Raw genomic sequence first — 27855 nt, 5'->3', positions numbered from 1 at the left:
AGTAGATCAAGACACTCGAGTAGAGACATTTTATTTTCAGTTCCCAAGCTGGCCACTTAGGATCCAGTCTTTGCAAGGGGGCTAACTTTGTATCACCCACAACCTGCCAAGAAAGAACAAGGCCCACCAATGCCCTATGCCAACTTTGTGATCAAGATGACAAAGAGCCCAACCCAACATGCACTATTTCCCCACTGTGTGTCCGAACATAAACACTCTTCTGTACCAATCTTTATGCATTTATTCACACATCTGATAAAAATGTCACAGTTAGGAGCAAACTCATTATGATGACCAAGTAACTGTACAGAGTCAAATCACCAGAGTCAGAACAAAGGGCAACCACAACTGCTTAGTCCCTGCAGCCCAGCACACACACACTCACACTCACACACATTCAGCTACAGGTGCTAAATTCAGAGAAAAGGTTTCTGTCAGGTCCTGAAAGACACTGGGACTGCTCAATGCATCTCTCTACTCTGCCAACACTCGAGAAGACATGAAACATTGGGGGAGTCAGTTGTTTCCTTGGCACAGAACTGAGTAGGCAACAAGAACATTTTTTTAAAAAGGGTTAAGTTCACCTTAGGGTTAGTTTCCTTTTTCAACACCACAACAGGGTAGCAAGCAGGGAAAAAAAGAAAAAAGAAAAATTCCGCTATATAAACTCCAGAAATAAACAAAAAAAAAAAAAAAAAAAAAAAAAGGAGTAAAATTTAAAACTTGATCCCTATTCACAATAAAGAAACCAGCAAGGCCAGGTCCCTATCATCTGGTTGTGATCTTATTTATCCAAACTGTGTGCCTTACTTCTGTGTCAGCTCTGGAGAGAAATGTTTTAGAGGGTCAAGAGGGTCACATAAGCCACATCCCTACCATATTGGTATGGGGCAAGACTTCATCTGCTGGCCCACATGGCAGCTTACAGTTTTGAAAGTTCTGAGGAAATGGTGCAACCACCATCTACTACCTTGAGCCCTCCAGGAAGGCCCAGTCACCCTGCAGTGGGAAAATAGTGCCCCAACAAGAAAGACTACAAAGGAGCTGTGCTCTCGTCTGCAACTCCACTTGGCTACAGGGTTAAAAAGAAATCTAGTTATTTTAGAGTGAGAAGTTTTGTGCACACTTCCACTGACCCTATCAACACACTGACGGCATCAATAGAAAGCTACTGTCTAAAGGGGTTTGTCTCTGGTGCTCCTGGCAAATGGGCTAAGGCTGTGGCAGAGGCCACGGTCCAATGAGCACAGCCCATGAACACAGAGGGCCAGTTAGGATGAAAACTGCTTTGAGTCGAATGAGTCAGTGTCATGGTATTTTGCAGGGAGAAGGATCCCTTGGTACAAACTTCATGTCTCTAATGATAAACCAAGGTGAGGACAAGGCACTTAGCTCAGCCAGTGTTCACATCACCACAGGATTGTTACCAAGAGCACTCCAGTGAACCCTTAGTGAGAACCCAGGGCCAACCACTTTCCAAGTGACCTAGAGAACCGAAGGATATCCAGAGCATTGCACAATCAACGGTGGCATCTGGAATGTCAGCAAGGAAGCTTCTCGGAGGAGGCAGATGGGAGTCATCCTCTTCTGGCCTAAAGTGAGACATTTGCTCCAGATTAGCTCAGCATAATGCTGGATTTCACAACAGTTGGCCTGAGAACATGACGACTCCATGATGTCATGGCCCTCTCTGTTTGGTAAAGAGCAATAGGGCTCCAAATGAAATCTAACTCAGTTCTAATTCTCTCCCACTGACAGTTACAGCAGATGTCTTCTAACACATGTGACTCGTGCCTGTCCTGAAGCAGAGCTGAGGGAGCAAGGCAGGATCAGAAGTGCCTGTCTCTCCTTATCCCAAAGGCCCTTAAGCATACTCAATCCGAGCTGGGCCATGGCTACCCTCACTCTTCCGCTCGGAGGATGGAGCAGTGGCCTTGGCCTCACTGCTCATTTCCAGAGGCTTAGCCGAGATGTAGTCCTTCACTTTGATCTCCATGTTCTTGGCTTTCAGAGTGGCCATGTGCAGCTTCTCCAGGAAATCTGGCATGCCTATTAGGACACAGAAGAATGCAGTCAAGCTGCTGTGATGGTTCGTTTTTTCAACAACCCGACACAAGCTAGAGTCATCTGGGAAGGGGGAACCTCAGTTGAGAAGATGTCTCTGTAAGACTGGCCTCTAGGAAAGTATGTGGGGGCATTTTCTCAATGAATGATTGATGTGGGAGGGTCCAGCCCACAGCAGTACTATACCTACATAGTTAGGTGGTCCTAGGCTGTACAACAGCTGGCTGAGCAATCCATGGAGAGCAAGCCAGTGAGCAATGTTCCTCTATGGTCTCCACTTCAGCTCCTGCCCTAGCTTCCTTTCACGGTGGACATAGCTATAAGGTGAAGCAAACCTTCTCCTCCTCCCCAGGCTGCTTTTTTTTTTTTTTTTGGTCATGGTGTTCATTAGAGCAACAGAAAGCAAACTAGAACAGTTGCTAAATAAGCTAATAACAGGCTTAAAGACAGAGCCCATTCTCTCCAATGGTAAGCAAACAACAGCCTGAATGAAAATCCACAGTGACGTCTGCCTCCCAGAATGCTTCCCTCTACATAAGCTTGTGAAAGCTACCCACAACTCTGATCTTTTCATCAAGCCACTGAATTCCAAAAATGTCTCTTTTAGGTGATTAAAATGTCACTTACTGACATAGTCACAACAACTGTCATTTAATTCAGATAAATGAACACAGATATATCTAATTTCCCATCCCCCTCCCTAAGGGCAAAAAACCACTAGAGCATGAGAAGAAAGTAAACATATGAGGAGTCAGGCGTGGTATTGTACACCCGTAATTATAACACTGAGATATTGAAGTAGGAGGATCTAGAGTTTACAGCCAAGCCGGAGGTGGTGGCTCATGCCTTGAATCCCAGTACTCAAGAAGCAGAGACAGGTGGATCTCTGAGTTCGAGGCCAACCTGGTCTACAGAGTGAGTTCCAAGACAGCCAAGAGTGATTCACAGAGAAACCCTGTCTCAAAAAACAGGGGAAAAAAGAGTTTAAAACTAGCCTGGGTTATACAAGATCTTCTCAAAAACAATACAAAAGAAATTTCCAAACCAAAACAATGAAACTCATGTGAGAATGATTTCTAAGACAAGGTTTTAAAAAGTGGGGGGGTAGAATTATGACTGTGACATGCAGCCTTTTAGGTAATAGCCATTTCCCTAGGTAACTGCCCCATAACTAAGTATTCTTGGCCAGATCTCATATCCTTTAACACTGCGGCTTTACCAGATGTCACCTAGGCTGGCCTTGATCCTCCTGACTCAGCCCCTGTACCCATTACTGAGATTACACATGTGTATACCACCAACCTAGCCATTCAGCACTACTATAAATACATCAATGTGCACATCTATATGTAAGTCATCTAAATGAGTGTCTTAAACACTCCTCTGGGTAAAAAGAATCCTTTCTGGAACTCCTGTACTTTTAACCCTTCAAATCCCACTTAGAGTCTATAATAAAATGGGAAGAGTGTTCAAATCTCCCTGACCATGACTACAAAATGTAAGTACCAACCTCCTGTTGCCATTATTGAAACAGAAAAACAAACGGTTCAGCTCAGGTCAGCGCCCTATGCATACTCCTACTTACCACTGGAAACCATCCAACTGACACAGTAGCGAGGGAACACTGTCTGGGGATTGTCACTGTATGTCAGTAAATAATCAAAGCCATTCTGGAAAAGAAGAATACCAAAGATGAGGGCACCTGGATCTCTCACAGAAACTCTACAACCAGTATCAGAATAACCATGATCCAGTACTGCGGTGAAGAGTGCAATAGCCTATGCACAAAACACTGACAGCAAAGGCTTGAGGCTGCTGTTCACATAAGGGCCCTTGACTATCTTGTTCCTGGTAAATGAAGTTTCCTGTGCCCAAATCGTAACAAGTATCACATAACCTCTGTGAAAGATGGATTTTCTTCATGGAGGTACAAAACTTACATGTTAAATAGAGGGTGCTGTGGGGTAGCTTCTAGAGAAAACTCCAGCACCAAGTCTCTAACAGGTTGCTAGCCAAAACATTAAACACATTGTTGCATCTTGGTGCTAGAGAAGGAAGGAAGCCTTAAGACTATTCCCGTCTTCTTCCTTTATAGTCCAGCCGTGTGTCCCTGCTCCGTTACTGTCCTAAACAGCTAGGAGCACACTATTTGCTGAGTCCTGAAGGTCTTCCTAGCAAATCTTCAAACATGGGAGTAGCCTTGAGGACCCCAATACAGATGTTCAATGTTTACAACTTCAAGGTCTCACCTTCCGCTTTGCTCGAAGTGCTAATAACTATTTACAGAACACTCTGCAGCTGGAGCTGCCTTAGGTGCAGCCTATAATGCACTCCCCTCCTCCACTTTACAGATGAGCACCTTGGACACAGAAGTGAGAAAGGGAAATCCGACCAGCAGGCCTACATACCTACTATTCTTTGGTTCAGCCCTCTCATACCTAACACCAAAGAAGACCCAGGATTACTGAGGTGATTAAAGGGTCCTGATGCTGCTGGGTATGGTGGCACACATCTGTGGTTCAAGCACTTGTCAGGCAGAGGCAGGACACTAGACTATAAAGCAAACAAAACACAAAATGTCTTGACCCCAAGAGAAGCCTGGAGCAGCTGTGTTCTCTTTGAAGAGCAAATGCTCTAGCCACACACAGCCAAACCTACCCTCCCAGCCCTGCTCAAAGTATGCTGTTAAGTGGTTGTTCATTTTCTCAGCAAAGATCCTGTGTCTGCTCTATCTGGCACATTGTTAGGTGCTGCAGAGCAAACACATCAGCTCTAGTCCCTGACCTCAGGACGTCTGGCTGTGAAGATTAAAGTGCCCTAACTGGTACTACACTTCAATGATAGAGCCTTTGCCTCAAACGTGTGAAGTCCTGGGTTTAATACCCAGGACTGAGGAAAAAAACGAAAGGTGCCCTAACAAAAATCCACACTGAGCACTGTGGAAGTGTGCAAAAGCAGAGGTAAAGCCACACAATACAAACACAACCAGACCCACCAAAGGCCGCTTACATGACAAAATGAGATCCTGCAAGTAAAACTTTTTCAAGTTATTCCATCTGGGACTAGAGATGGCTCGGCAGTTAAGAGCACTTGTTCTCGCAGAGGACAGGGGTTCAATTCCCAGCACCCACATGGTGGCTCACAACCATTTATAACTCCAGTGCCAGGCAATCTGACACCCTCTTCTGGTCGCCAAGGTATATGAACATAGTACACAGAGATCCTAGCAGAGAAAACACCCACACACACTTTAAAAAAAATAATTCCATCTACAAAACACCAAGCCTGGGAAATCAAGAGACCTGGAGTCTCATCTAATAATGTAATACTATAAATAGAAGCCACACTGAAAATTATGACCTCTGTAGGAAGAAGCAAAGTCGAATGTGCTGAGATATGATGTAAATCTCTTATGTGTAGATTTGACTTTAAAAGTAAATGCTTGACTTTTATAATATAATCAAACAAAATAAAATTTAAAAAGCAATTACCTCAAAATACCAAAGTAGAAAATAAAGATCTGAGGAGACAGAGGGATGTGGAGGATGGGTCACCAGCTACATGACAGAGATGCAGGTGGACAGAAAGGTAACTGCTCTGTTCTTACAGCACAGTTACAACCTCTACGTTCCAGTAAGAGACAAGGCTAAGATATACAAGGACGCAGTAAATGCCCGAGGGGACAGCCGTGACACTGTCATGTGGTGCCCCACAAACACATTGCTATTTGTTGACTACAAAGCAGCCTAACTGGAACTGAGCTGGTAGGAAAAACTACAAAGTCAAGACTTATTTCAGGTGGCTTTAAAACTCAACATGTTGTGCATAGCTGAGTATCCTGGCACAAAGGACAGCCACACCTTGGGTTTGCAGGTCAGGAGCTCTAGCCTAAGGATGTAGCGTGGATAAGAACTTGGACAGAAAGCAGCACACCTGGGAAGGTTCTTATCACTCCTGGCTGCCACACAATTGTACAGGCTGCGAAAAGCCAGGAACAACTAGTCCCAAGTCAAGGAGCCAATCAAAGAGGCTTCCGTATCCAAAAGGGGAGCTCAGAGAGAAACATAAGAGTCATCCAGGGAGCTTTGGAAGTCAATCCTAAAGAGGACTTGTAACGTCCTCTTTAGTACCAACCTCATTACATAAAGGACATAGTTGTCTTAGTCTGTTTGTCTTGTGATAAATGCTGCAGATCATTTGCTTGTGTTACTGTGAAACAAAAGCTAGTCCAGAATTCAGAAAGAAGAATGACTGAACCAATCTAGCCTCAAGGTTCCCCATTTCCTGATGGTATCTCTGGTTTGCTTATTAACTTTTGGAATCTAAGGTGTGTTACTTAAAAAAAATTTAAAAAATAAAAAAAGGAAAGCAAAATTGTACAGAATAGTTTTCAGGTTTTTTTAAAAAAAAAAGTAACATTCTTTTCCTATTAGCTCCGTGATTAGTGTAACTAAAAACCTCATCACCACTTGTTATAAATTTGAAGAGGTGCTGGAGAGATGGTTCAGTGGTTACAAACACTGGCCATTCTTCTAGAGGACCTGGGTTTGGTTCCCAGCACCCACATGGTGGTTCACAACCATCTGTAACTCCATTCTCACGGGTCAGACACCCTCTTCTGATCTCTGTGGACAACAGGTACACAAACGATGCATTAAGTACAAAGCAGGCAATATACACATAAATTTAAAATGTTTAAATTAATAAGTAAGGATTTATCAATTATGCCAGGGATGTCCTTAAAAGAGTGTCTATCCAGCTGGATGCCATCAGCTGAATGGCTTCAGAGAACAGGATCACACTTAATATTACACTTACAGAAGCCAGGCAGTGGTGGTGTACACCTTTAATCCCAGCACCTGGGAAGCAGAGGCAGGCAGATCTCTGTGAATTCAAGGCCAGCCTGGGCTACAGAGTGAGTTCCAGGACAGGTGCCAAAGCTACAGAGAGACCCTGTCTCAAAAAACAAAAACAAAAAACAACAACAAAAAAAGACACTGAAAACTGGTTTTGTATCAGTTGAATAGCTTGAATAGTATATAATATTTTCTGAAAAGATGCTATAAACTTTAAAAAAAAAATTACACTTACAGAGAAGGCAGGTTCTTGTGTCATGCATGTTGGACAATGTTGTACTTTTATACCTAAGAATACAGCTCCTGATGGGATAATAACCATGGCCCTTGGAAGATTACCTCCCCTTGCCAATAAATTAACAACAGCAAGTAAAAACAAATCTGAAAAGAGGCTTTTTAAAACATGTAAAAGAAAATACCTAAAAGAAAAAGAGGAAGAAACTGTAAGAAATAGTTATGGTCTGTTTCACTATGAGATCTGCCAAGAGTTCAGTTACAAATAAGCAGAAGGGGCTGGGCCCTTCTTGCCTCTAGCTGGTGGCTGTCTCAAAACAGAGAATTGAGGTTAAAGGTGGTAGCTTATGTGACAGAGCCCCTGATCAGAAAAGTGGATTAGATAGTTTCAAGCCCCCAACTTATTCACTAGATAAGGCTTTGTATCCTAAACTAATAGGATGGAAAACATGGGAAGGGGCAAATCCTGCACTACTAGATAGGAAGATAGGAATTTCTTGTGATCAGGAACTTTAAAAACACTGCCTTAGCCAGGTGGTGGTGGTGAATGCCTTTAATCCCAGAAGAAGGGGTTCCTTTGTGAGTTCAGGGCCAGCCTGGTCTGCAAAGTGAGTTCTAGGACAGCCAGGGCTACACAGAGAAACGTTGTCTTGAAAAACTTAAAAACTACCACACTGCCTTAAACCAAATCAGCACACCAGCCATTTTTACCTTTTCTCTACACTGGCATCTCTTTTTCTGCAGAAGGGTGTATTTAAAATGTTTTGTTCTCACTAGTCTCTTGCTTGTGTGATTATCTTATTCCCCATAGACAGGATCTTTGAGAGAGTTGGTTACACCATATCCAGTCAAGAAGAGAGAGAAATGAATGCACCCATGCTGCCTGTTTACTTTTGTTTTTGTTTGTTTGTTTTGTTTTGAGACAGGGTTTCTCCCTGTAGCTTTGGAGCCTGTCCTGGATCTCACTCTGTAGCCCAGGCTGTCCTTGAACTCACAGAGATCTGCCTGCCTCCTGAATGTTGGGATTACAGGCGTGTGCCACTGCTGCCTGGCTTTTTTTTTTTTTTTTTTGGCCTGTTTGCTTTTGTTATGCTAGCTTTCTCACACAGTTCACTGCTGGTCTGCCCATGAGACAGTACAGCCCACATTCAGGGTGGATCTTCCATCCCACCTCTACTAAAGTAAGAGATGACAATTCTCTGAGGCATGACAGCTGGTCTGTAGGTGGAGGCACTTGTCAAGATTGACAACCTTAGTCTCTCTAGGGTAAGTTGCATGCCTCCCATCACCCATAATAGATGAATACAAAAAAATTTTAAAGGAGGGGCTAGAGAGATGGCTCAGTGGTTATAAGCACGTGCAGAGACCCAGGTGTGAGTCTCAGACCTCAAATTACTACATAAAACAGAAAGGGAAGGAACACTACCAAATCCATTCCATAAAGCCAACATTATCCTGATATCAAAACTGGATAAGAACATTAACAAAAAAGAAAACTCTATACCACTGTCTATTTTTTCCCTTTTTTTAAGAAAATTTTTTCATTCATTTTATACACCAATCAAAGACTCCCCCTCTTCCTTCCTCTTGCCCCCATCCCAGCCTCCCTCTCCCAACCTACATGGGACTGGACTAGGTCCTCTGCATGGTGAGACAGTTGTGTAGCTTGATCTGCTTAGGGGGCCCATGGCGGTAGGATCAGAATCCATCTCTGGTGCATGAGTGGGCCTTTTGGAGCCCACTACCTATGATGGGACCACCGTCTATTTTTACTCAGTATAGTGCTCAAAGTGTTATCTAGCAGTAAGGCAAGGAAAGGAAAGGGGGGTGGGATGCAATAGGAAAGAACAATAGAAACACATCCACGTTTATGGACCAGAAGAATACTATGAAATGGTTATGGCTACATGGAGCTGGGGAGATGGCTAAAATATATAGCCATAGGATCTCAGTTCAGATCCCCAGCACCCAAATAAACAAGTTCATGGTATATGTGCCTGTAACCACAATACTAGAGGATGATATGAGAGGGTGAGCAGAGACAAGAGGACCACTGGGACTTGCTGGCCAGTCAGCCTACCAAAAAGCTCTGGGTTCAGTGAAAGATCCTGTTTCAAGGGAGTAAGAAAGAGTGATAGCTATGTCTTTCTCTGGCCTCTGTGCACACATGGTCATAGACGCACACACACTCACACACACTCTACATGCATATATATATATATATATATATAGGGAGTGGGGAGAATGGCTACAATAAATACTAAAAGATGTATATATTCAATGCAATCCCCCTAAAAACATTATTTATAGAAGCAATGATGGCAGAGTTAATACAGTTTCTGATTTCAAATCATACTACAAAGCCCTATTAACAAAAACATGGTATTAGCACAAGAACAGAATAAAGGACTTACATATAAAACCATGCAGCTTCCATCCTCTGATTTTCAACAAAAATGCCAAAAACATGCCATGCCAAAGACATTCTCTTTGATAAACAGTGTTAGGAAAACTGGATACCCACATGTACAAGAATGAAACTAATGCCTCAGGTGTCACCTATACAAAATTCTGTTCAAGCTGGGCATGGTGGATATGCCTTTAATCCTACCACTTGAGAGGCAGAGGCAAGTCGATGTCTTTGAGTTTGAGGGCAGCCTGGTCTATACAGAAAGTTCCAGGGCAGCCAGGGCTAAGTAGAGAGACCCTACCTAAAAACAAATAGGTAGACAGACAGACAGACAGACAGACAGATATAGAAGACCTGAAATTTTGAAAATGCTAGAGGAAAACAACCCAAGATACTAGCACAACCAAGAACTTTCTGAACAAAACTCCAACAGCCCAGAAAACAGGAAGAAGTGACAGACAGGCCAGGGGTGGCCGTTCACACTGGAATCCTGACACTCAGGAGGCAGAGGCAGGAGAACTGCAAGTCAGAGGTCACCTGGACTACACATCAAGTTCCAAGCAGCCTGGCCTGGGCTGTATAATGAGACCGTCTCAAAAACAAGTCACAACGATAAAGTCACTTGTTTGTGGCATTTAGAATTCCTTAAAATTCAGAATTTATCTATTTGTTTATTTATTTTTTGGTTTTTCGAGACAGGGTTTCTGTGTAGCCATGGCTATCATGGAACTCACTTTATAGACCAGGGTAGCCTCAAATTCACAGAAATCTGCCTACCTCTGCCTCCCAAGTGCCGGGATTAAGGGTATGTGCCACCATACCAACCAGAATTTATTTAATTTAGAGATTTATTAAATTTAAATCTTTATATTTTAAAGTATTTTCTAGCCATCCTTGAAACAACAAGAAAGTGAGACCAGGGCCCACAATATATCCAACAAGTTCCAGGCTGATCTTTATTGCATAACTCTTTCTAGCATACTGCATTCTGGCAACTCACCTTTCCCTAGTTCAGAAAAAGACACTCCTTAAAAAAACTCAAAGCCACAACACTCATGTCTAATATGTGGTAAAACTCACCTCATCAAATGACTTGTGAGGACGAATAACCATTTGGGATTCATAGGATCTGACCCTGACAAACTCTGGAGACTCTGGCACACTGGGGTGTTCCACTGCACTGTAGGGAGGAAGAGGGGGATGACTGTCTTTGCATTAACTGATGGTAAGCCAAAGCTGGGGGAGTATGGTGGGGGTGGGCAAGACTCTAAAACATTGACTCAACAAAACCAAGCAGTCAGTGAGATGAATGAATACAACCCAGGTTGTGAAAATAAATTTCTTGGACATTATAATACATAGTTCACAGGTTGTATTTCTAATTTACCTTTTAAAATCACCAGCATTAAGAAATTCACAAAACTCAATCAAAACTTAAATTCAGAGCAATAGCTCAGCAGTACCATGCTTACCTAGCATAAGTAAGGCTCTAGTTTATACCCTCATTACCCACTCCCACCTCCCTGCAAAAGCTTGAAAGCATTTGTTCAGCCTCCCTGGTAGATGCGCCTTTTCCCCAGCAGGGACAAGAGATGAATGGGAACTGGCTGCTAGTAAGTCTGCAGGGCACCAATGAAGGCAAGCTTAAAGGGACAGAAGGCACAGCTCGCAGAGCTCAACGAGGGCTCCAGCAGTTATACATACCGGGACACCAAGACCATCACATTGTTTTCCTGATCCACGCTATACCGACGAACATAAACATAATCCCTCGAGTACATTGGATACTAAAGAAAGGGGGTGGGCAGGATTAGTGTTCTGCATCACAGACTTGAGAGAAATAAAGCCAAAGCAAAGTACTCACAGGAAAATGCGTTACCCAATGAAGAACCTCAGAACCACTGACGACATCTCTTTCAATCACCTCCAGCTTGATCACAAGAGCATCCCACTTTTTCCTGTACTCTGTGTCCAGCTGCAAAAGGGAAGATCCAAACAGAGATGCAGAAGATTCTCTGGAGGCTGGATCTCTGACTTAAGGACATTATGGAGAAATAGTGATTTAACTCAACAGTGCCAACATTTAGAGGCATGGCTGTTCATTAGATGATTCTCTTATGACTCTTACATACATTGAGGGGATTGTGTGTGTACATGTGTATGTTCATGTGTGCACCTGTGCATATATAGGCCAGGTCAATGCTGGGTGTCTTCTCCACTGTATTTTGTTTGTTTGTTTTGATTTTTCGAGACAGGGTTTCTCTGTGTAACCCTGGCTGTCCTGGAACTCACTCTGTAGACCAGGTTGGCCTCAAACTCAGAGATCCACCCACCTCTGTCTCCTTGAGTGATGGATTTATTTTATTAGGACAGGCTCTCGCCAGGCGGTGGTGGCGCACGCCTTTAATGCTAGCACTCGGGAGGCAGAGCCAGAAGGATCTCTGTGAGTTCGAGGAAAGGCGCAAAGCTACACAGAGAAACCGTGGGGGGGAGGGGGGACGCACACAGGCGTGCTCGCTCTCTCTCTCTCTCTCTCTCTCTCTCTCTCTCTCTCTCTCTCTCTCTCTCTCTCTCTCTCTCTCTCTCTCTCCACTGACTGGTCAGCAACCTCTGGGGACCCACCTGCCCCATCTGCCCAGTGCTGGGGTTTCTTACAGAAACATGCTCCCATACATGTTCAGCTTTTACATGGGTGACAGGGACCTGAACTCATGCATGAAAAGCAAGCATTTTACCTACTGAACCATTCCCCAAGTCCTGTAAGGGAATTTTATTTTTTTAACTTTTATGTGTACAATGTTTTGCCTGCATGCCTGTCTGCACACTACAGCATGTTTGCCTGGTGGCCATGGAGGCGAGAAGATTGTGTTTTAGATACCCTGGGACTAGAGTTAGTTATGAGCCAGGACATGGGTCCTGGGAACTTGGGTTGTCCAAATGAGCAGACAGGGCTCTTGACCATTAAGCCACTTCTCCAGTCCCCTGCAGGGAGTCTTAAAAATGCAATCAAACATTTGGGGCACATGCCTGTAATATCAGCAATTCACTAAGTAGAGACAGAAAGATCAAAAGTTCAAGGCAACACTGGACTATCCTTCTCCCCAAAAAAAGGACTGAAGCTGCAGCTCAGTGGTCTATTGTCATGTGTGTATATGCAGGCACATACACAAAAACTATGCAATAGAAATGTCTGTGGAATGGGGCTGCCAAGATGGCTCAGTGGGTAACAATGTTTCCCACTTATAGTCATTAGCTTTAACTGTCAATGCCACACAGCCTGGAGTCACCTGGCTAGGGGAAGTCCAGATAAGACTGGCCCTTGGGCATGTCTATGGTAGACTGTCTTGATTATTAATTGACTATGTGGACAGAGCCCACTATTAGACAATATCATTCCCAGGGAAGATGGTCCGGGACCACACAAGAAAGTTGGCTGAACATGAGCCTGGAAGAGCCAATAAACAGTATCCTTCCATGGTTCCTGTTTCAAGTTCCTGTCCCAACTTCTCTCAGTCATTGACTCTAACCTATAAACTGAAATAAACCCTTTCCTTCCCTAAGTTGCTTTTGGACAAAGAGTTTTATCACAGCAACAGAATGAAACTACAACACTGACTATGTAAGCCTAACAACCTGAATCCAATACACAGAACCCACATAAGGGTGGAAGGAGGAAGTGAGGACTCTACAGAGTTGTCCTCTGGCCTTTACAAGCCTCACTTGTACCATCATCCCCACAGTAACAATAAAAAATTTAAAAAGAAAAAGAAATGTTTGGAGAAAACATAGCATATAACGTGTAAAGATATTTCTAAAACACTTTAAACCGAAGAAAGTCTTAAAGTATGAACAGATCTCTGATGCATAGAAATTCAGGAAACATTTCTCATCTTCTAGCATCTCGAGTAACTAAGGAACTTCAAATAGACGTATGGTATGCAACAAACAAAACACAACACTAATGAAATAAAGTGCTGAGGTCAAACACACTTGCATATCCTTAGGGATGGGTGTATTGTTGCTGCAGTTCTGGGGATTCAACCCAGACCACATACTGTGCAATGTTCTATTTCCCAGTCCTGTTTTCACTTTTTAAGACAGGCTCATTAAGTTGACCAGGCTGGTCTTGAACTCATTATGCCCCCCAGGAAAACTTCAGCCTCCCAAATAGCTAGGACCACAGGCCTAGTCCAACATAGTTGGCATTAGTGGGTATTATATTATTATAACCAACAAACTAGTTACTGAAAGCTTGGCAAAAATCACAACACAAGGATGGCAGGGATGTGGAGAAAGAAAAATCCCTTCTACATTGCTAATGGAATTATACACTAGTGCAACCATTATGAAAATCATATGCAAGCTTCTCCAAAAAATTAAAAATAGAACTACCATATCATCCAGCCACACCACTTCTGGGCATATACCCTATATGCTGTCTCTTACTATAATTGTTTACTATTGTACTATTCACAAAAGCAAGGAAATTAAACCAAATGAACAGACAGTAAATATGTGGTACTTATATACAATGGAATTTTATTCAGCCATAAAGAAAAATAAAATTATAAAACCTTTAGGAAGATGAAGAATCTGGAAGTTATATTAAGCAAGGTAACAGACTCAGAAAGACAAATGCCTCTCATATGCAGATCCTAGCTTTTCATGTTCATGTATGTATAAATATGTGGGTGTGGGTGTGTATATAAGTCTTGGCACCAGAGGAGTCCAGGAAAAGGAGGTTGATGAAAGAGGGATGACAACAGAGCGTGCGTGACGTCAAAGTTGAAAGGGGCTACTGGGGTAGAGACACACAAGAGTGACAGAGGGAAGAGGAGAAGGCAGTGGGAGGAGAGGACCAGCAAAGTAAGTTATGTTTGAAAATGCCATAAAGCAGCCTAGTACTTTGTAGACTTATTTGATTTTATATTTTGGTTTTTTTAAGACAGAGTCTCTCTACATAGTCCTTGATATCCTGGGGCTATGTAGAAGACCAGGCTAGCCTCAAACTCTACTTCCTGAATGCTGGGATTAAAGGTGCATGCTATCACATTCAGCTGTATACTAAGTTTAACAAATTAAATTTTTAAAATGGAACTATCATGAAAGAAAGTTCTATGTAGCTAGCATTTTGGGTGATCCCATCTTCCTCTCTCACTTCTGTTTTACTTCTATTGTTTTTTTGAGACAGGGTCCTTATTATGTAGCTTTGGCTGACTGTCTTGGAACTAGCTGTGTAGCCCAGGCTGGCCTTGAACTCAGAGATCCATTCTCCTGCCTCTGCTTCCTAAGTGCTAGGATTAAAAGAATGTGTCACCACACCAAAATTTTTGTTGTTTTTAATTCATTTATTTGTTTTAACTCTTGGGACAGGGTCTTGCTATGTGGCTCTGACTAGCCTTATATTTGTTACATAACCCAGGCTTGCCTCTAACTTGCAGCAAGTTTTCGGCCTTACCTTCCCAAGTGCTGAGATTATAGGTATTCACGGAGCCAGGAAGCTCCAAATCTGGAAAGAAAATGAACTCACCTGAACATTGAAGAACTGCCGAGGCGTCACATCTGTGTATGTTCCAAAAACTAGAACGACAAGAGGGGAGGGGGGGCTTGCCACACTCTGTCCCCTAGACTGACAGGTCTCAAAGGCAAGATCAAAACCTACAACCATCCCAGGAGCAGTAAAGTAAGGCAGAGAAGACATGTATCAAGAGAACAGGAAAAGCTTGTCATCTGAGAGGAAAATAGACAAAATAAAGAGAGCCAGGACAGAACAGTTTAAGAAGTACCAGGAACCAAGTGCTGCATGCCTGGGCACTGTGCACAGCTGCATGCCTGGGCACTGTGCACAGCTCAGGTCAAAGGCAGCAGGCTTGGCTCACCTCGGTACTGATAAAGGTGGGTGCCTGTAATTGGGCGCCGCCATAGCTTGAAGTGTTTCTTATCCATCACCATTTCCCATGGTTCTTTGTCCTTTGACTTTTCATTCCCTTCTGCGGGGGTTTTTGGTTCAGGAGGGTGATTCTCAACTCCAGAACTCTGAAATACATTTGACATTTCCTCCAACCGCTTCATCTCATTAATGGACCTGGAAAGACAGAAAAGGCATGATATCCATGAAATAAAGTGTCCAAAGACCTACAAAATGAGAGGTGTGGTAGGAAACAGCATATTATCTCAATGACCATAAATAATAAATGACCATAAATCTGAACTGTTAAGCTTGAATGCTAGTCTAACACTTGCAATTAGAATAATTACTTAACCAGTTCCCACTTCTAAATCTATAAAATATAGAAAATAATAGCACCTATCTCAAGCTGGTTATAAAAACATACCAAAAAAAAAAAAAAAAAAAAAAAAGTGGCCGGGTGGTCGTAGCGCACGCCTTTAATCCCAGCACTTGGTAGACAGAGGCAGGCCAATCTTTGTGAGTTCGAGGCCAGCCTGATCTACAGAGAGATCCAGGACAGGCACCAAAACTACACGAAGAAACCCTGTCTAGAAAAAGCCCTCCCCCCCACAAAAGACCTGGCATAAAGCTTCAAATAATTTAAAAGCATTTCAACATTTATTTATTTTTGGGTATTTTTACTTTGCATGCACACAGTACACATGTGTAGATACTTTATTCCCATCACCTAAGTGCACTTCAACTCCAGGAGTGGCAGGTCTTAAAGGCAGGTCAGAAACTATAAATCATGCTGGGAAGCAGCAAAGTGAGACAGACACAACATGTATCAAGGAAGACAGAGCTGAGCCAGCTTCAAATACTAACCACCAAGGTTTGTAACTGACATGTCCTTTGACGCTTCTATCCCTTCTGTGACACAGGATCTCACTATGTAGCCCAGGCTGACCTTGAACTACCCCCATCTTCTTGCTTCACCCTCCTGAGTACTGTGATTACAGAATACACCATCCGGTAAGGACTTTTTTTGCCCTACTTTTTAGTGGACTGTCTTCTTCCTATATTATTTTTTCCTTGTTTTCAAATTGAAATAGAATCTACATACCAGAATTATAGACCTCTTTCCAGTGTACAATTCAGTGCTTTTTATTAGACTATCCAAAAACCTGGTTATTTATTTTCAGATACTTCCCTCACTTTCCACTCTTGCCAGCCATAAGGGGTACTGGAGATGGACTCTAAGGCCTCACACGATAGGCAGGCATTCTTACTATCTGAGTTACATTCCCAGACCTACATTTACTCTTTTGAGGGATTTTCAAACTACTTCCCTTCATCTTTGTCTGTTTACATTGATTTATTGGTAGGGAGAGATGTGTGCCATGGCTCCTACGTGGAGGTCCAAAAGCAACTTGTGGAACTTAGACCCCTCCTTCCACCATGGAAATTCCAGGAAATGAACTCAAGTCATCAGGCTTAGCAGCAAGCAACTTTACCACTGAGAGATCTATCTGGCCCCTAAACTATTTTCCAAAGCAGTAGTACCATTTAAATATCCACATCACAGACACATGAAAATTCCAGTTACTCCACCTTGCCAACATGTATCATCTCCCTTGTTTTTATTTTAAGACAAGGTCTCACTATGCTGTCTGCTGGCCTTGAACTCCTAGGTTCCAGTAATCTCTCTGCCTCAGCTTCCCAAGGGGTTACAGGTGTCCCACTGTATCTGTCACTTTAAACTGATCTTACTTACAAGTGTTCATGTGCCATTGTGTATGTGTAGAAGCAAGAGGACAACTTTTTAGGAACCGGTTTTCTCCTTCCACCCTGTTCCTAAGGCAGAGTCTCTCGTTTCTGCTCCTGGCTGGCCATCTCTCCTGAACTTTCAGCCAAGTCTGACTCTGCCTCTCAATTCCTAATGGGAATGTTAGGATTACAATGTGGATACATCTGACATTTAAAAAAAAAAATGTGTGTCTGGGGATCAAATCTATGCTATTAGGCTTGCACTCAAGGTGCTAAATCCCTGGCCCATTTGCCTTTTAAAGAACTCAATATTTCATTTTTGAGACAAAGTCTCACTGTGTAGCAATGGCTAGCCTGGAACTGAGTAAACCAGGCTAGCCTTGACCTTAGAGACCCTATGCCTTTGCTTCCTGAGTGCTGGGATTTAAAGGTGTGTGCCACCACACTCAACCTCAATAATGTTTTATAGATTTCAGTGCTTTAAAAAGTTTCTTGTGCTTCTTAAGTTTACTAAGAATTTTATTCTTGCTGGGTGATAGTGGCTCTCACCTTTAATCACAGCACTCGGGAGGCAGGGGCAGGTGGGTTTCTGTGAGTTCAAGGCCAGCCTGGGCTACAGTTCCAGAACAGGCAGGGCTGTTACACAGAGAAACCCTGTTGCAAAACACACACACACACACACAGAATTTTATTCTTTTGGATGCTGTGGTAAATGGAACCCTACTCATTTCATATTCAGATTGTTCATTGCTTATTGATTGTTTAGCCTGCTATCTTATTAGTGTGAACAGTTTATTAGGTTTAACAGTTTTTAAAAATCCCTTGGTATTTCAATCCACAGGGTAACATTTGCTGTAGTTACTTCTTCTTTTCCAGTCTGGGTACCTCTCATCTTTCTCTTCCTTAACTTCCCTGGCTATAAGCTCTAGTTCACCTTTCAAAGGAGGGAGGGAGAGCAGTAACTTGTCTTGTTGCTGACCTTAGGGGGAAGGTTGCAGTTTCTCAGCATGCTGTGAGCTATTTTTAGATGCCCTTTCTAAATCTGAGGAATTTCCCTTTAATTCCCAATCTGTTGAGGGATTTTTATTTTTTTAAAGGTTATATATGTGGGTGCTTTTGCCCATATTTTTATCTACGTACCACTTGAGTGCCTGGTACCCTCAGAAGCCAAAAGAAGGCACTGGATTTCCTGGAATGGGAGTTACAGATGGTTGTTAGTCATCATGTGGGGGTTGGGACTTGAACCCAGATCTTCTGGAAGAGAAGAGCAGCCAGTGCTCTTAACCATGAAGTCATCTCTCCAGCTCCTGTGATTTTTAAAATCACGAAATAAGGATAGAATTAGCCAAACGCTACTTCTCTAAGTTTTTTCTCTAATTTTTTTTTCTTTCCCAGTACTTGGGAGGGAGAGGCATATCTCTGTGACTTTAAGATTACTACATAGTGAAGAGACCTTGTCTCAATGTGTGTATATACATATCTGTCTAGTCCTCACAGAGGCCGGAAGAGGGCATTAGATCCCCTAGAGCAAGTTTTAGGGGTTGTGAGGTGCCCAAAGCAGATGCTGGGAATTGAATTTGGGACCTCCAGAATAGCAGCATGTGTTCCTAACCACTGAACCATCTCTCTAGACCCTTTCTCTCCTCCCCCCCCCCCCTCTCTCTCTCTCTCTCTCCCTCCCTCCCTCCCTCCCTCTCTCTCTCTCTCTCTTTTTTTGTGAGTCTCATGTAGCTCAGGCTGGCCTCAATATGTACCGGAGGATGACCTTAATCTTCCTGTCTCCACTTCCTGAATATTGGGATTACAGGACTGTGCTATTATACATGGTTTATATAGTGATGGTAGTCACTCCTAGGCTTTGTGCATGCTCCCTCTACCAAGTGAGCTACATCCCAGCTCCTGTATATTTATTCCACTAATGTGCCATATTAAATTAATTCTGTATGTTGTTGGATTCAGTCTTATTACTTTGCTTAGGCTATAAAATCCTAAAACATGATACTACATAGTATGATTATATAATGATCAATGCTTAAGAATAAAGACATGGGTTGGGGATTTAACTCAGTGGTAGAGCGCTTGCCTAGCAAGCGCAAGGCCCTGGGTTCAATCCTCAGCTCAAAAAAGAAAAAAAATTTTAAAAATTAAAAAAAAAAAAAGAATAAAGACATTAATTGGTATAATATCCAACAAAGTAGAATTATGGGCATATCTCTGGGGGTAGGGAAAATTCACAAAAAGCACATAATTTCTATTGTAATTTTTTTAGGTTGTAGATGGTACTGCTTGTTTTATTTTTAAGAGAGGGTGGCCTCAAACTCCTGATCCTCCTGCTGCAGCCTTGCAAATGCTGAGTTGCAGGCATCTAGGTCTGGTTTTATTTCTTAAGTGTTATATTTAATATCTTCAATTCTTTAAACCTTTTATATCTGAAACATTTTATGAAGATTATTAGTTTTTTTAACATGATACTACAAAACTGGTCAAAAGCTCCTGGGGAGCACATAGGCCCGGGGGGAATCGACCACTCACAGTTTTGCTAAATGGTAACTATTTGTGCTTATACCCACAGAGCAGGGCTGCTCTCTGTCTGGACGGAGCAGCTTTTATAGTGGGCAGCAGTTAACAGAGACTCAAAATGCTGAGAAAAGCAACTTGAGTGCTCAGCCTTAAATGTAACACAAGTGTAAAAACACTAGATACTAGTTTTTTCTCATTCCCCACCTACATGCAGATGTTTTGATCCTTCCCTGCCCAGTACACAAGGGCTCCTGTTGCATTCCAAGAACCTAATAGCCTGGACCAGTGACCCCATTCCCCTCAGCGCAATGACTCCTTTCTCCTTGGATCAGTAAACCCTTTTCCATTCCATACACGCCAATCTGGAAAGACTGTGAGGTTGGACCCCAGTCAGTGGGAAGAAGATACAGTCACCAACTGTGTTAGAATACAAGAACCACCACTCTTCCTGACCCAGTATGCCTGCTCTTCTGCTTTGATGAGCAGTGCACCTTCTTGATGAGGAGTAAAATTCTACTGTTGAGACACTTATTTAGAGTGGTGGTCTCTTTCTTTGCCACTCACAACTTATTTTTCTAACACAAAGCTCAGGGAAGTTAAGAAATGCTGTTTTCAACAGGCTGTGACTGCTCTACTTATAATCTCATAATAGCTGTGGTAACCTGCACAAGACCAAGCCAGGCAACATTCCAGCATGGATAGGGGAAAGTCATGAAGCCCCAATCCTAGCTGAGGAGCTTTTGGCAGTTCATGGCTGCTGGGGGAGGAGGAGCCATTTTCTTCTGGAGTTGCTCAAGCTCTGGTGAATGGTCTCACAATCATGTATATGGCAAGCAGCAATAACTAGACTTAGTGGGTTATGGGGGGAAGTGGTATTCCAGAAGGTTCTAGAGGAAACAGGACAGCAGAGGTTGGGATATGATCAAGACACGCTGTATACATGTTTGAAGTTGCCAAAGAAAAACATGGCTTATATTTTATAAATAACTTTATTTATTTGTTTGTTTGTTTGTTTGTTTATAGCTTTAAATAGTAAATAGGACAGAAAACCTGCTGGTTGACTAGGCTGCACATAAAAGGGTGCAATTCAAGACTCAGGCCACCAGCCCTGGGTGTGGCCGAACACACCTAACCTGCATTACAGCACTTGGGCGGCAGTCAGAAAGATGGAAAGTTTGAGGCCAGCTCAAGTTACATAGTAAGACCCTGTCTCTCCTGTGTCTGTCTGTCTGTCTGTCTCTCTCTCTCTCTCTCTCACACACACACACACACACAGACACACAGACACACACACACACACACACACACACACACACACACACACACGCACACAATTCCAGGGTCTGAGGATGTAGATATGTAATACATACAAGCCCTGGGTTTGATCCCCAGAACTGCACAACAAAAAAAAGACTAAGGAAAACGCAATTACTAACATACTTAAATAACTCCTACAGAGTTAATGACATATTTTCTTATATACCCTCAGAGACAAATCACAGTCTACTATAATAAATCTTTATACCTGCCTCCTTTACTAAACTATGAATCTCTTAACCACGGTTCCAACTCTTAGTATCTCTATGGGAAGAGTAAACAGTCAACAAATATTTATTGAATAAACTGAGTAAATGAAAATACAGAAGTAGACCCCAGTAACTCAAATTTTTATAGTAAAATATTATATTAATATGCTGCTTTAAAAACAAAAAACACACCAGGAGCAAGTGGCATATGCCTACAATCTCAACATTAAGGAAACTGAGGTAGAAGGATTATAGTGATCAAGATCATTTTAGACCACAGGCCAACTAGGGCTACATAAGATGATGCTTAAAAAAAAAACAAAAAAAACAAAAAACCAACTGATTCAAACTGAAAATTACTGGCAATCCAAGACTAAATTTTTGAGCAATTTAACAGTCCTTGAGGTTTGTTGTAGTCCTAGCTCTAATACCAACTAACTGTGTGAACTTATGAAGATTCACGTAAAGTGAAGAAATCTTTTCTTTTTCTTGTTTGTTTGTTTGGTTGGTTTTTGGAGACAGGGTTTCTCTACCTAGCCCTGGCTGTCCTGGAACTAGCTCTGTAGACCTGGCCTCGAACTCAGAGACACCCTGCCTCTACCTCTAGTGCTGGGATTAAAAAGGCGTGTGCCACCACCACCCAGCAAGACATCTTTTCTGAAAGGTTCTTATTACCTCTAGAATTCCAAGTTAATAGATTTTTTTAAACTTTAGACTTTGGTAAAAAAAAAAAAATATATATATATATATATATATTGAGCTAGGCATGGTGGTGCTCACCTTTAATCCCAACACTTGAGAGGCAGTGGCAGGTGTATCTCTGAGTTCAAGGCTAGCCTGGTCTACAGAACAAGTTCCAGGATAACCAGTACTACACACAGAGAAATCCTGTCTCGAACCCCCCACCAAAGGGAGAGGGGTATATTTCTCATTTTATTGCCTTACATCCCTGCCTATTTATGGAGAGTTCAACTAGACGGGTGCAAACCCGTACTACTCCACCTCTCATATTTAAGCACAGCTAATTTAAGTTTGGGATTTCTAGGAGGGCAAAAGCCCAGGAGGTTTACAGATTGTTCACCAGGCAGTCTAGAGCAACGAAAAAGTGAAAACCCCTACAAGGCAGCTGCATGAAGACTCTCCCTATAGCAAGCCTTGACCATTCTCTTGGCCAGCCTGTACTCTTGCCAATGCTCTCAACAACCAGCGAACAAGGACTCAGCTAGTTCATTTCTTTTTGGTTTGAGTTAACCAAGAGCAGTTTCACTATTTACACCCAAGAACCTTGACCAAAACAAATGTTTCAAGTCTAACCATGGGGGCACACGCCTTTAATCCCAGCACTCAGAAAGCAGAGGCAGGCAGATCTTGTAAGTTTGAGGCCAACCTGGTCTATAGAGTGAGTTCCTGAACACCTGGGTTACACAGAGAAACCCTGTCTTGTGGGGAGGGGGAAGCTTCATCATTTTTTGAACATTTTAATTGGAAGCTGCAGACTAACTCAAGGCCAGCCTGCAAAGGTCTAAGTATAGGAATGTGGCAGCATCTTACTAACAGCAGGCAGAGGAAGCTGCAGACTAACTCAAGGCCAGCCTGCAAAGGTCTAAGTATAGGAATGTGGCAGCATCTTACTAACAGCAGGCAGAGGAAGCTGCAGTCTAACTCAAGGCCAGCCTGCAAAGGTCTAAGTATAGGAATGTGGCAGTATCTTACTGACAGAGCAGGCAAAGGAAGCTGCAGAGGAGAACCAGAACACAGTCCCAGCACCAGCTGCCTAGAGGACAGTCCCAGCCTGGCCTGGCAACAAGTAAGGGCACTGTTCCTGGTGATTAAAGCATTCTTTTCTTCTTTTGAGACAGTCTTTCTATGGAACCCTGGCTGTCCTGGAACTTGCAATGTAGACTGCTGGCCTCTATCTCACATAGATCCATCTACCTGTCTGTGCTTCCAAAGTGCTGGGATTAAAAATGGCATGTTCTTTAGAAATGCAGTCTTTTTTTCTTTTTTGGTTTTTCAAGGCTGGTAATACAGCTCAGTCAATAGAATTCTTGTCCAACATACACGCACAAACATGTGAGTCCCGAGTCACTCCCTAGCACTTCATAAACCACATATATAGGGGCACATATCTGTAATCCCAGCACTCAAGAGGTACTAACAGCAGATTATGATGTTCAAGGCTATCCTTACCCACATAGTGAGTTCAAAGCCAGCTGGGCTACAACATCCAATATACATGTATTTTTGGAAAAGCACAAGTATGAGTGATGGAGCAAGACTTGGCCATTACTGCCCTGAAGGGTTTCAACTTCCAAATGCTAATAATACTGACAAAGCACACAAGACAGTATCATAGATAGCATGGGGGGAAAGGAAACACCTCTTTTCTATGCGTCTAATCTCGTTGGGGCAGGATAAGTGTCTAAATCTTCCCATCTAAGAAGACTTAATAAGAGAGAGAGAAAAGGGCAGAAGAGATTACCCCTGAAATAGTAACAAAATCAGCAGATTAGTACAAGGGTGAAGGAGAGATAGTCTATGCTTTCCTTTCTCCAAAGCAGTACTTGGGGAAGGGATGGACTGAAGAGTAAGGAAACTGAAGACACACACCGAAAACAGAGTAAGCATACCAACACATGACTCAGCCAGGGTGCTGCCCTTACCACAGACTCCAAAATAATTCTGGTAGAGCCACCCCTGCAAATAGGGATTTCAACACAACTGCTTCACCTACCAAAGCCTTCTGAAATTCCAAACTACTGCTGACATTAGGGACTTCTGGCTCGGTATAGTAGCTCAGGCCTTTAATCCCAGGTCTTGGGAGGCAGAGCCTGGTAGATCTCCGTGAGTTCAAGGTCAACCTGGTCTACAAAGTGAGTTCCAGGACAGCCAGGACTACATGAGACCCAGTCTTTAAAAAAAAAGAAAACAACAACAAAAACAGAATTAGGGATTTTCAGCTACTACTGATTTGAGACATCTCTTGAAATAAGACAAAGTAGTTCATGGCATTTTTGGACAAGCAGCTAGTTAATGGTAAAATAACAGACAAATTCAACAAATCTCAAGTCCCTTTTATGTTGTTTTGTTTTAAGGCAGAAGAATTTTTCACCAGTTAATAACACACTGAAAAGTTTAATAAATCCTAAATGCCCCAAAAAGAAATGGGGAATGAAAAATTTTCCTTGTGAAAATTTACTACCACCGATCCCTCATTAAACAGAATTACTCAGACTTTTAAAGCAGTGAACTGTACCTCTCTTTCAACTGGTGTTATGGAACATTCCCCCTTTATTTTCATATTGCCTAACATCCTTCCTCTTTTTGTTTCAGTAACTTTAGGAAGAAAAAAAAAACAAACCTAGCTGTATTTTTCCATGGGATTTGCCCCAGTCTGACAGAACACCAGCTAGCTAGCACCAGTAATAATAGTCCACAAAGTTATTTTGCTTAAGAAGCCAACTGGATGAAAATACTAAACAAGTATTGAGAGATCTGAAGTACCAGAGATGGCTGGGGGAGGGGGGGTACTTGCCCCTAAGCCTGAGAACTGAGATTGACCCCAGGGTCCCACATGACAGAAGAAACAACTCCCACAATTGCTCTTTGACCTCCACACAAAGGCTGTAGTATTTAAGAGCAACACCCCCACCCAAATAAATAAATGTAATCAAAATATAAAAAGAGAAATCTTATTTCTGTTGGGCATGGTAGCTCACACCTGTAATCCCAGCATTCAAGAGGACCATTCCTAGTTTGAGGCCAGTGTAGGCTATATAGTGAGTTTCTGGACAGCCTAGGCTATCGAATAAGAGCCTGTCAGGGGTGGGGGTGAGGAGATACCAAAAAAATGATTTCTATGGCTGATGTAGCAATGATTCAAAAGGTTAAATAAGATTGCTAATGCCAGGTGGTGGTGGAGCACACCTTTGATCCAAGCTCTGGGGAGGCAGAGCCAGGAGAATCTCTCTGAGTTGGAGGCAAGCCTGGTCTACAGAGCGAGATCCAGGACAAGCATTAAAACTACATGGAGAAACCCTGTTTCAAAAAACCAAAAATAAATTTAAAAAAGCTTAAGATTGGATTTGGTAAGATGTTTTCTTTCTTTCTTTTCTTTTTTTCTTTTAAGATAGGATCTCTCTATGTAGTCCTGGCTGTCCTGGACCTCATCATGCAGGCCAGGCTGACTTCAAACTCAATCCTCCTGCTTGTCTCCCAAATGGGGGTTATAGGCATGTGCCACCACACCCAATCTGCAAGAGGTTCTTAAGCACCGAAAGGCTAGGAAGCGAGACCATTCTTTCCTCATTAAATAGAAACCAAATCACATGAGAAAAAACACAAAACACATGCTGCAGCTCCAGGTGTGATGGCACACACCTGTATCCTAGTTTTCTTTCAGTAGAGACTGAAGTGTAGTGGTACACACCTGTAATCCCAGCACTGGGAAGGCTGAGGCAGGAGAACTAAAAGTCCAAGGCTACTGGGCAAAAAATGGACAGATCCCAGCTCAAAAAACTGAGGAGGGGTGCAAATGACTACATAGAAAAGAATTACCAAAATACCAAAATAGCTATCAGGTTTTCATTCCTCAACGTTTTTATATGTAGAATTGTTTGTGATTATAATTTTAAACTGCATTTATAAAAGTCATCTTTTGTGCCAGGCAGGAGTGGTGCAGGCCTCTAATCCCATTCAGAAGCAGAGGCAGGTGGATCTCTGAGTTTGAGACCAGTCTAGTCTACAAATCGAGAGCTACACAGAGAAACCCTGCTTCAAAAACAAAACAAAATTCATCTTCTGTCTGCAGCCATAATATCCTGAACACACTCGACCTTTTTAAAAGCCATCTTTCTAGGTAGGAACATAGTCTCAGTTCTTAAGAGAGACTAGCTAGCATTTGTTCTCAATTCAGTACGGCACAAATTGCTGCTTGGCATTTGGGTATTATGTATCCCAAATAGGTCACAGTATAAACTTTACTGTTCTGTTCTCATTTTTAATGCAACAAAAATAAAAACAAACAAAGTAAACAGGTTCTCTCACTGTTTTAGAAATATTTAGAACAGACTCCCCGGTAGAAAGAAGGGAACTGGCCTTGGTTCCTGAAATCACGATTTAGAAGTGGGGTGAGGTGCACAATTTGAGTTTGTTTAAAAGGAATATAGAAACACTGTGATGCAAAAGCATTTACTTTCTAAGATTATCTGGAAATTATAAAGTCTCAGAACTAGACTAAAAAAAATAAACGCCAATAGGCTTTTCCACAGACAAAGCCTAATAACACAGTAGTCGAAGCGTTCTAAAGCAGCAAAAATTTAACTTAACTCTTACAGGTTAGAATGTCCGGGCCACTGCTTTGCACAAACAGGCAAACCCCTCCCAGTTTCTTTAATGTGCCAAGACAAAAGTCACAGTGACAGAGGCTGTCCGCGCAAAGCCTGAGTCCCATCTGGATTGCAGTCATTTTATAAATGGCAAGATATCACACACACACACACACACACACACACACACACACACGCACACACGCACAAGCACACCCTTGGGCTTATTTTAAGGCTCGTTTTGAACGTGCACTCTTCTGGGCATGCCGATTACCAGAAAAATGGCCTCTATACCTTAGACATCTAATTTGATTTTGGAATATTTCTTTAGTGCCATACTACCCATTAGAAGTCGTCGTCTGTCCCCCCCCACCACACCTCCAGTTATTTTTAACCTGACAAATGGAATTAACAGGCAAGGAGGCAATAACGTGTGGTGCTAAAATGAGTTCAGTCTATTGCACCGTCACTCAAAAGACCACGGGGCAAACGCGGCACTGACGACAGGGCAGGGGACCCAAGGTGCCCACCAACCTCTCGCCCAGGCCCGCCACTCTCTACGGAACCGGGACGCCCCTGCAGACAAGAGGCTCACCTCTGCAACTCCTCCTCCTGGATCCTCTCCTCGTCCCAAACGAAGACACCGGCGAGCGCCGCCATCAAGGCAGAGACATGGCCCGGGGGGCCGCGCAGCCGGCGCCAGAGGCGTCCGAGGAGGACGCAGCGCGAGCTCTCCGAATACAGGCGGCCGTAGAGCTGCGCGATCTGCTGAGCTCGCCGCACGCGCAGGCCCGTCACGAAGCGACACTGATTGGCCAGCACGGCCAGCAGGCCCCCGCCCCGCGCGCCCGCCAGCCAGGCGGCCAGGGTGGCCGGCGGCCTCCGCGGGAACATATCGGCCTCTGTGGAGTCAGTCCCTCGCCTGCCGCTAGGCCCCGGAGCGGAAGGGCTGGGGAGTCCGTGTAGTCCCCCTTAACTGGCCGACCCCGAGCCCGCCTCACGCTCCCGAGGCCGGGAGCCACCCCTCATGCCTCTCTGCAGAAGCCGCTGAGGCAAGAGTGGATTCTGAGGAAAGCGCCGCTGCACGAGGCCTCCTCGGTTCTGGCGACCCGCTCGTCTGCGTGTACGGCGGAAGCTCTAGGGTCCCCGCATCCGGTGCGCGGGAAGGAGAGAGGGGGGCGTCCCGGGCCGCAGCAGCAGAGGTCCCGTGCGCCCGTGTCCGCCCCTCGCGCCGAGCGCGCGCAACCAAACCTGTCTCCTC

General features: G+C 43.3%; 1 protein-coding gene across 1 annotated transcript; it reads right to left on the bottom strand.

The window, feature by feature from the left end:
- Positions 1–699: 699 nt before the first annotated feature.
- On the bottom strand, positions 700–27855 carry Stard7 (StAR related lipid transfer domain containing 7). Its single transcript, XM_036184031.1, has 8 exons — positions 27190–27855; positions 15444–15649; positions 15095–15144; positions 11429–11539; positions 11269–11351; positions 10645–10744; positions 3650–3734; positions 700–2049 (listed from the first exon to the last, which is right to left on the bottom strand). Exons 1-8 carry the CDS (start codon positions 27486–27488, stop codon positions 1865–1867), a joined length of 1119 nt encoding a protein of 372 aa, XP_036039924.1. The 5' UTR covers positions 27489–27855; the 3' UTR covers positions 700–1864.

This window comes from Onychomys torridus, chromosome 4, assembly GCF_903995425.1.
Source record: "Onychomys torridus chromosome 4, mOncTor1.1, whole genome shotgun sequence".
Classification (NCBI taxonomy): domain Eukaryota; kingdom Metazoa; phylum Chordata; class Mammalia; order Rodentia; family Cricetidae; genus Onychomys; species Onychomys torridus.
Note: the sequence above shows the minus strand (reverse complement) of the source record. Positions and strands in the feature narration are given on the sequence as shown.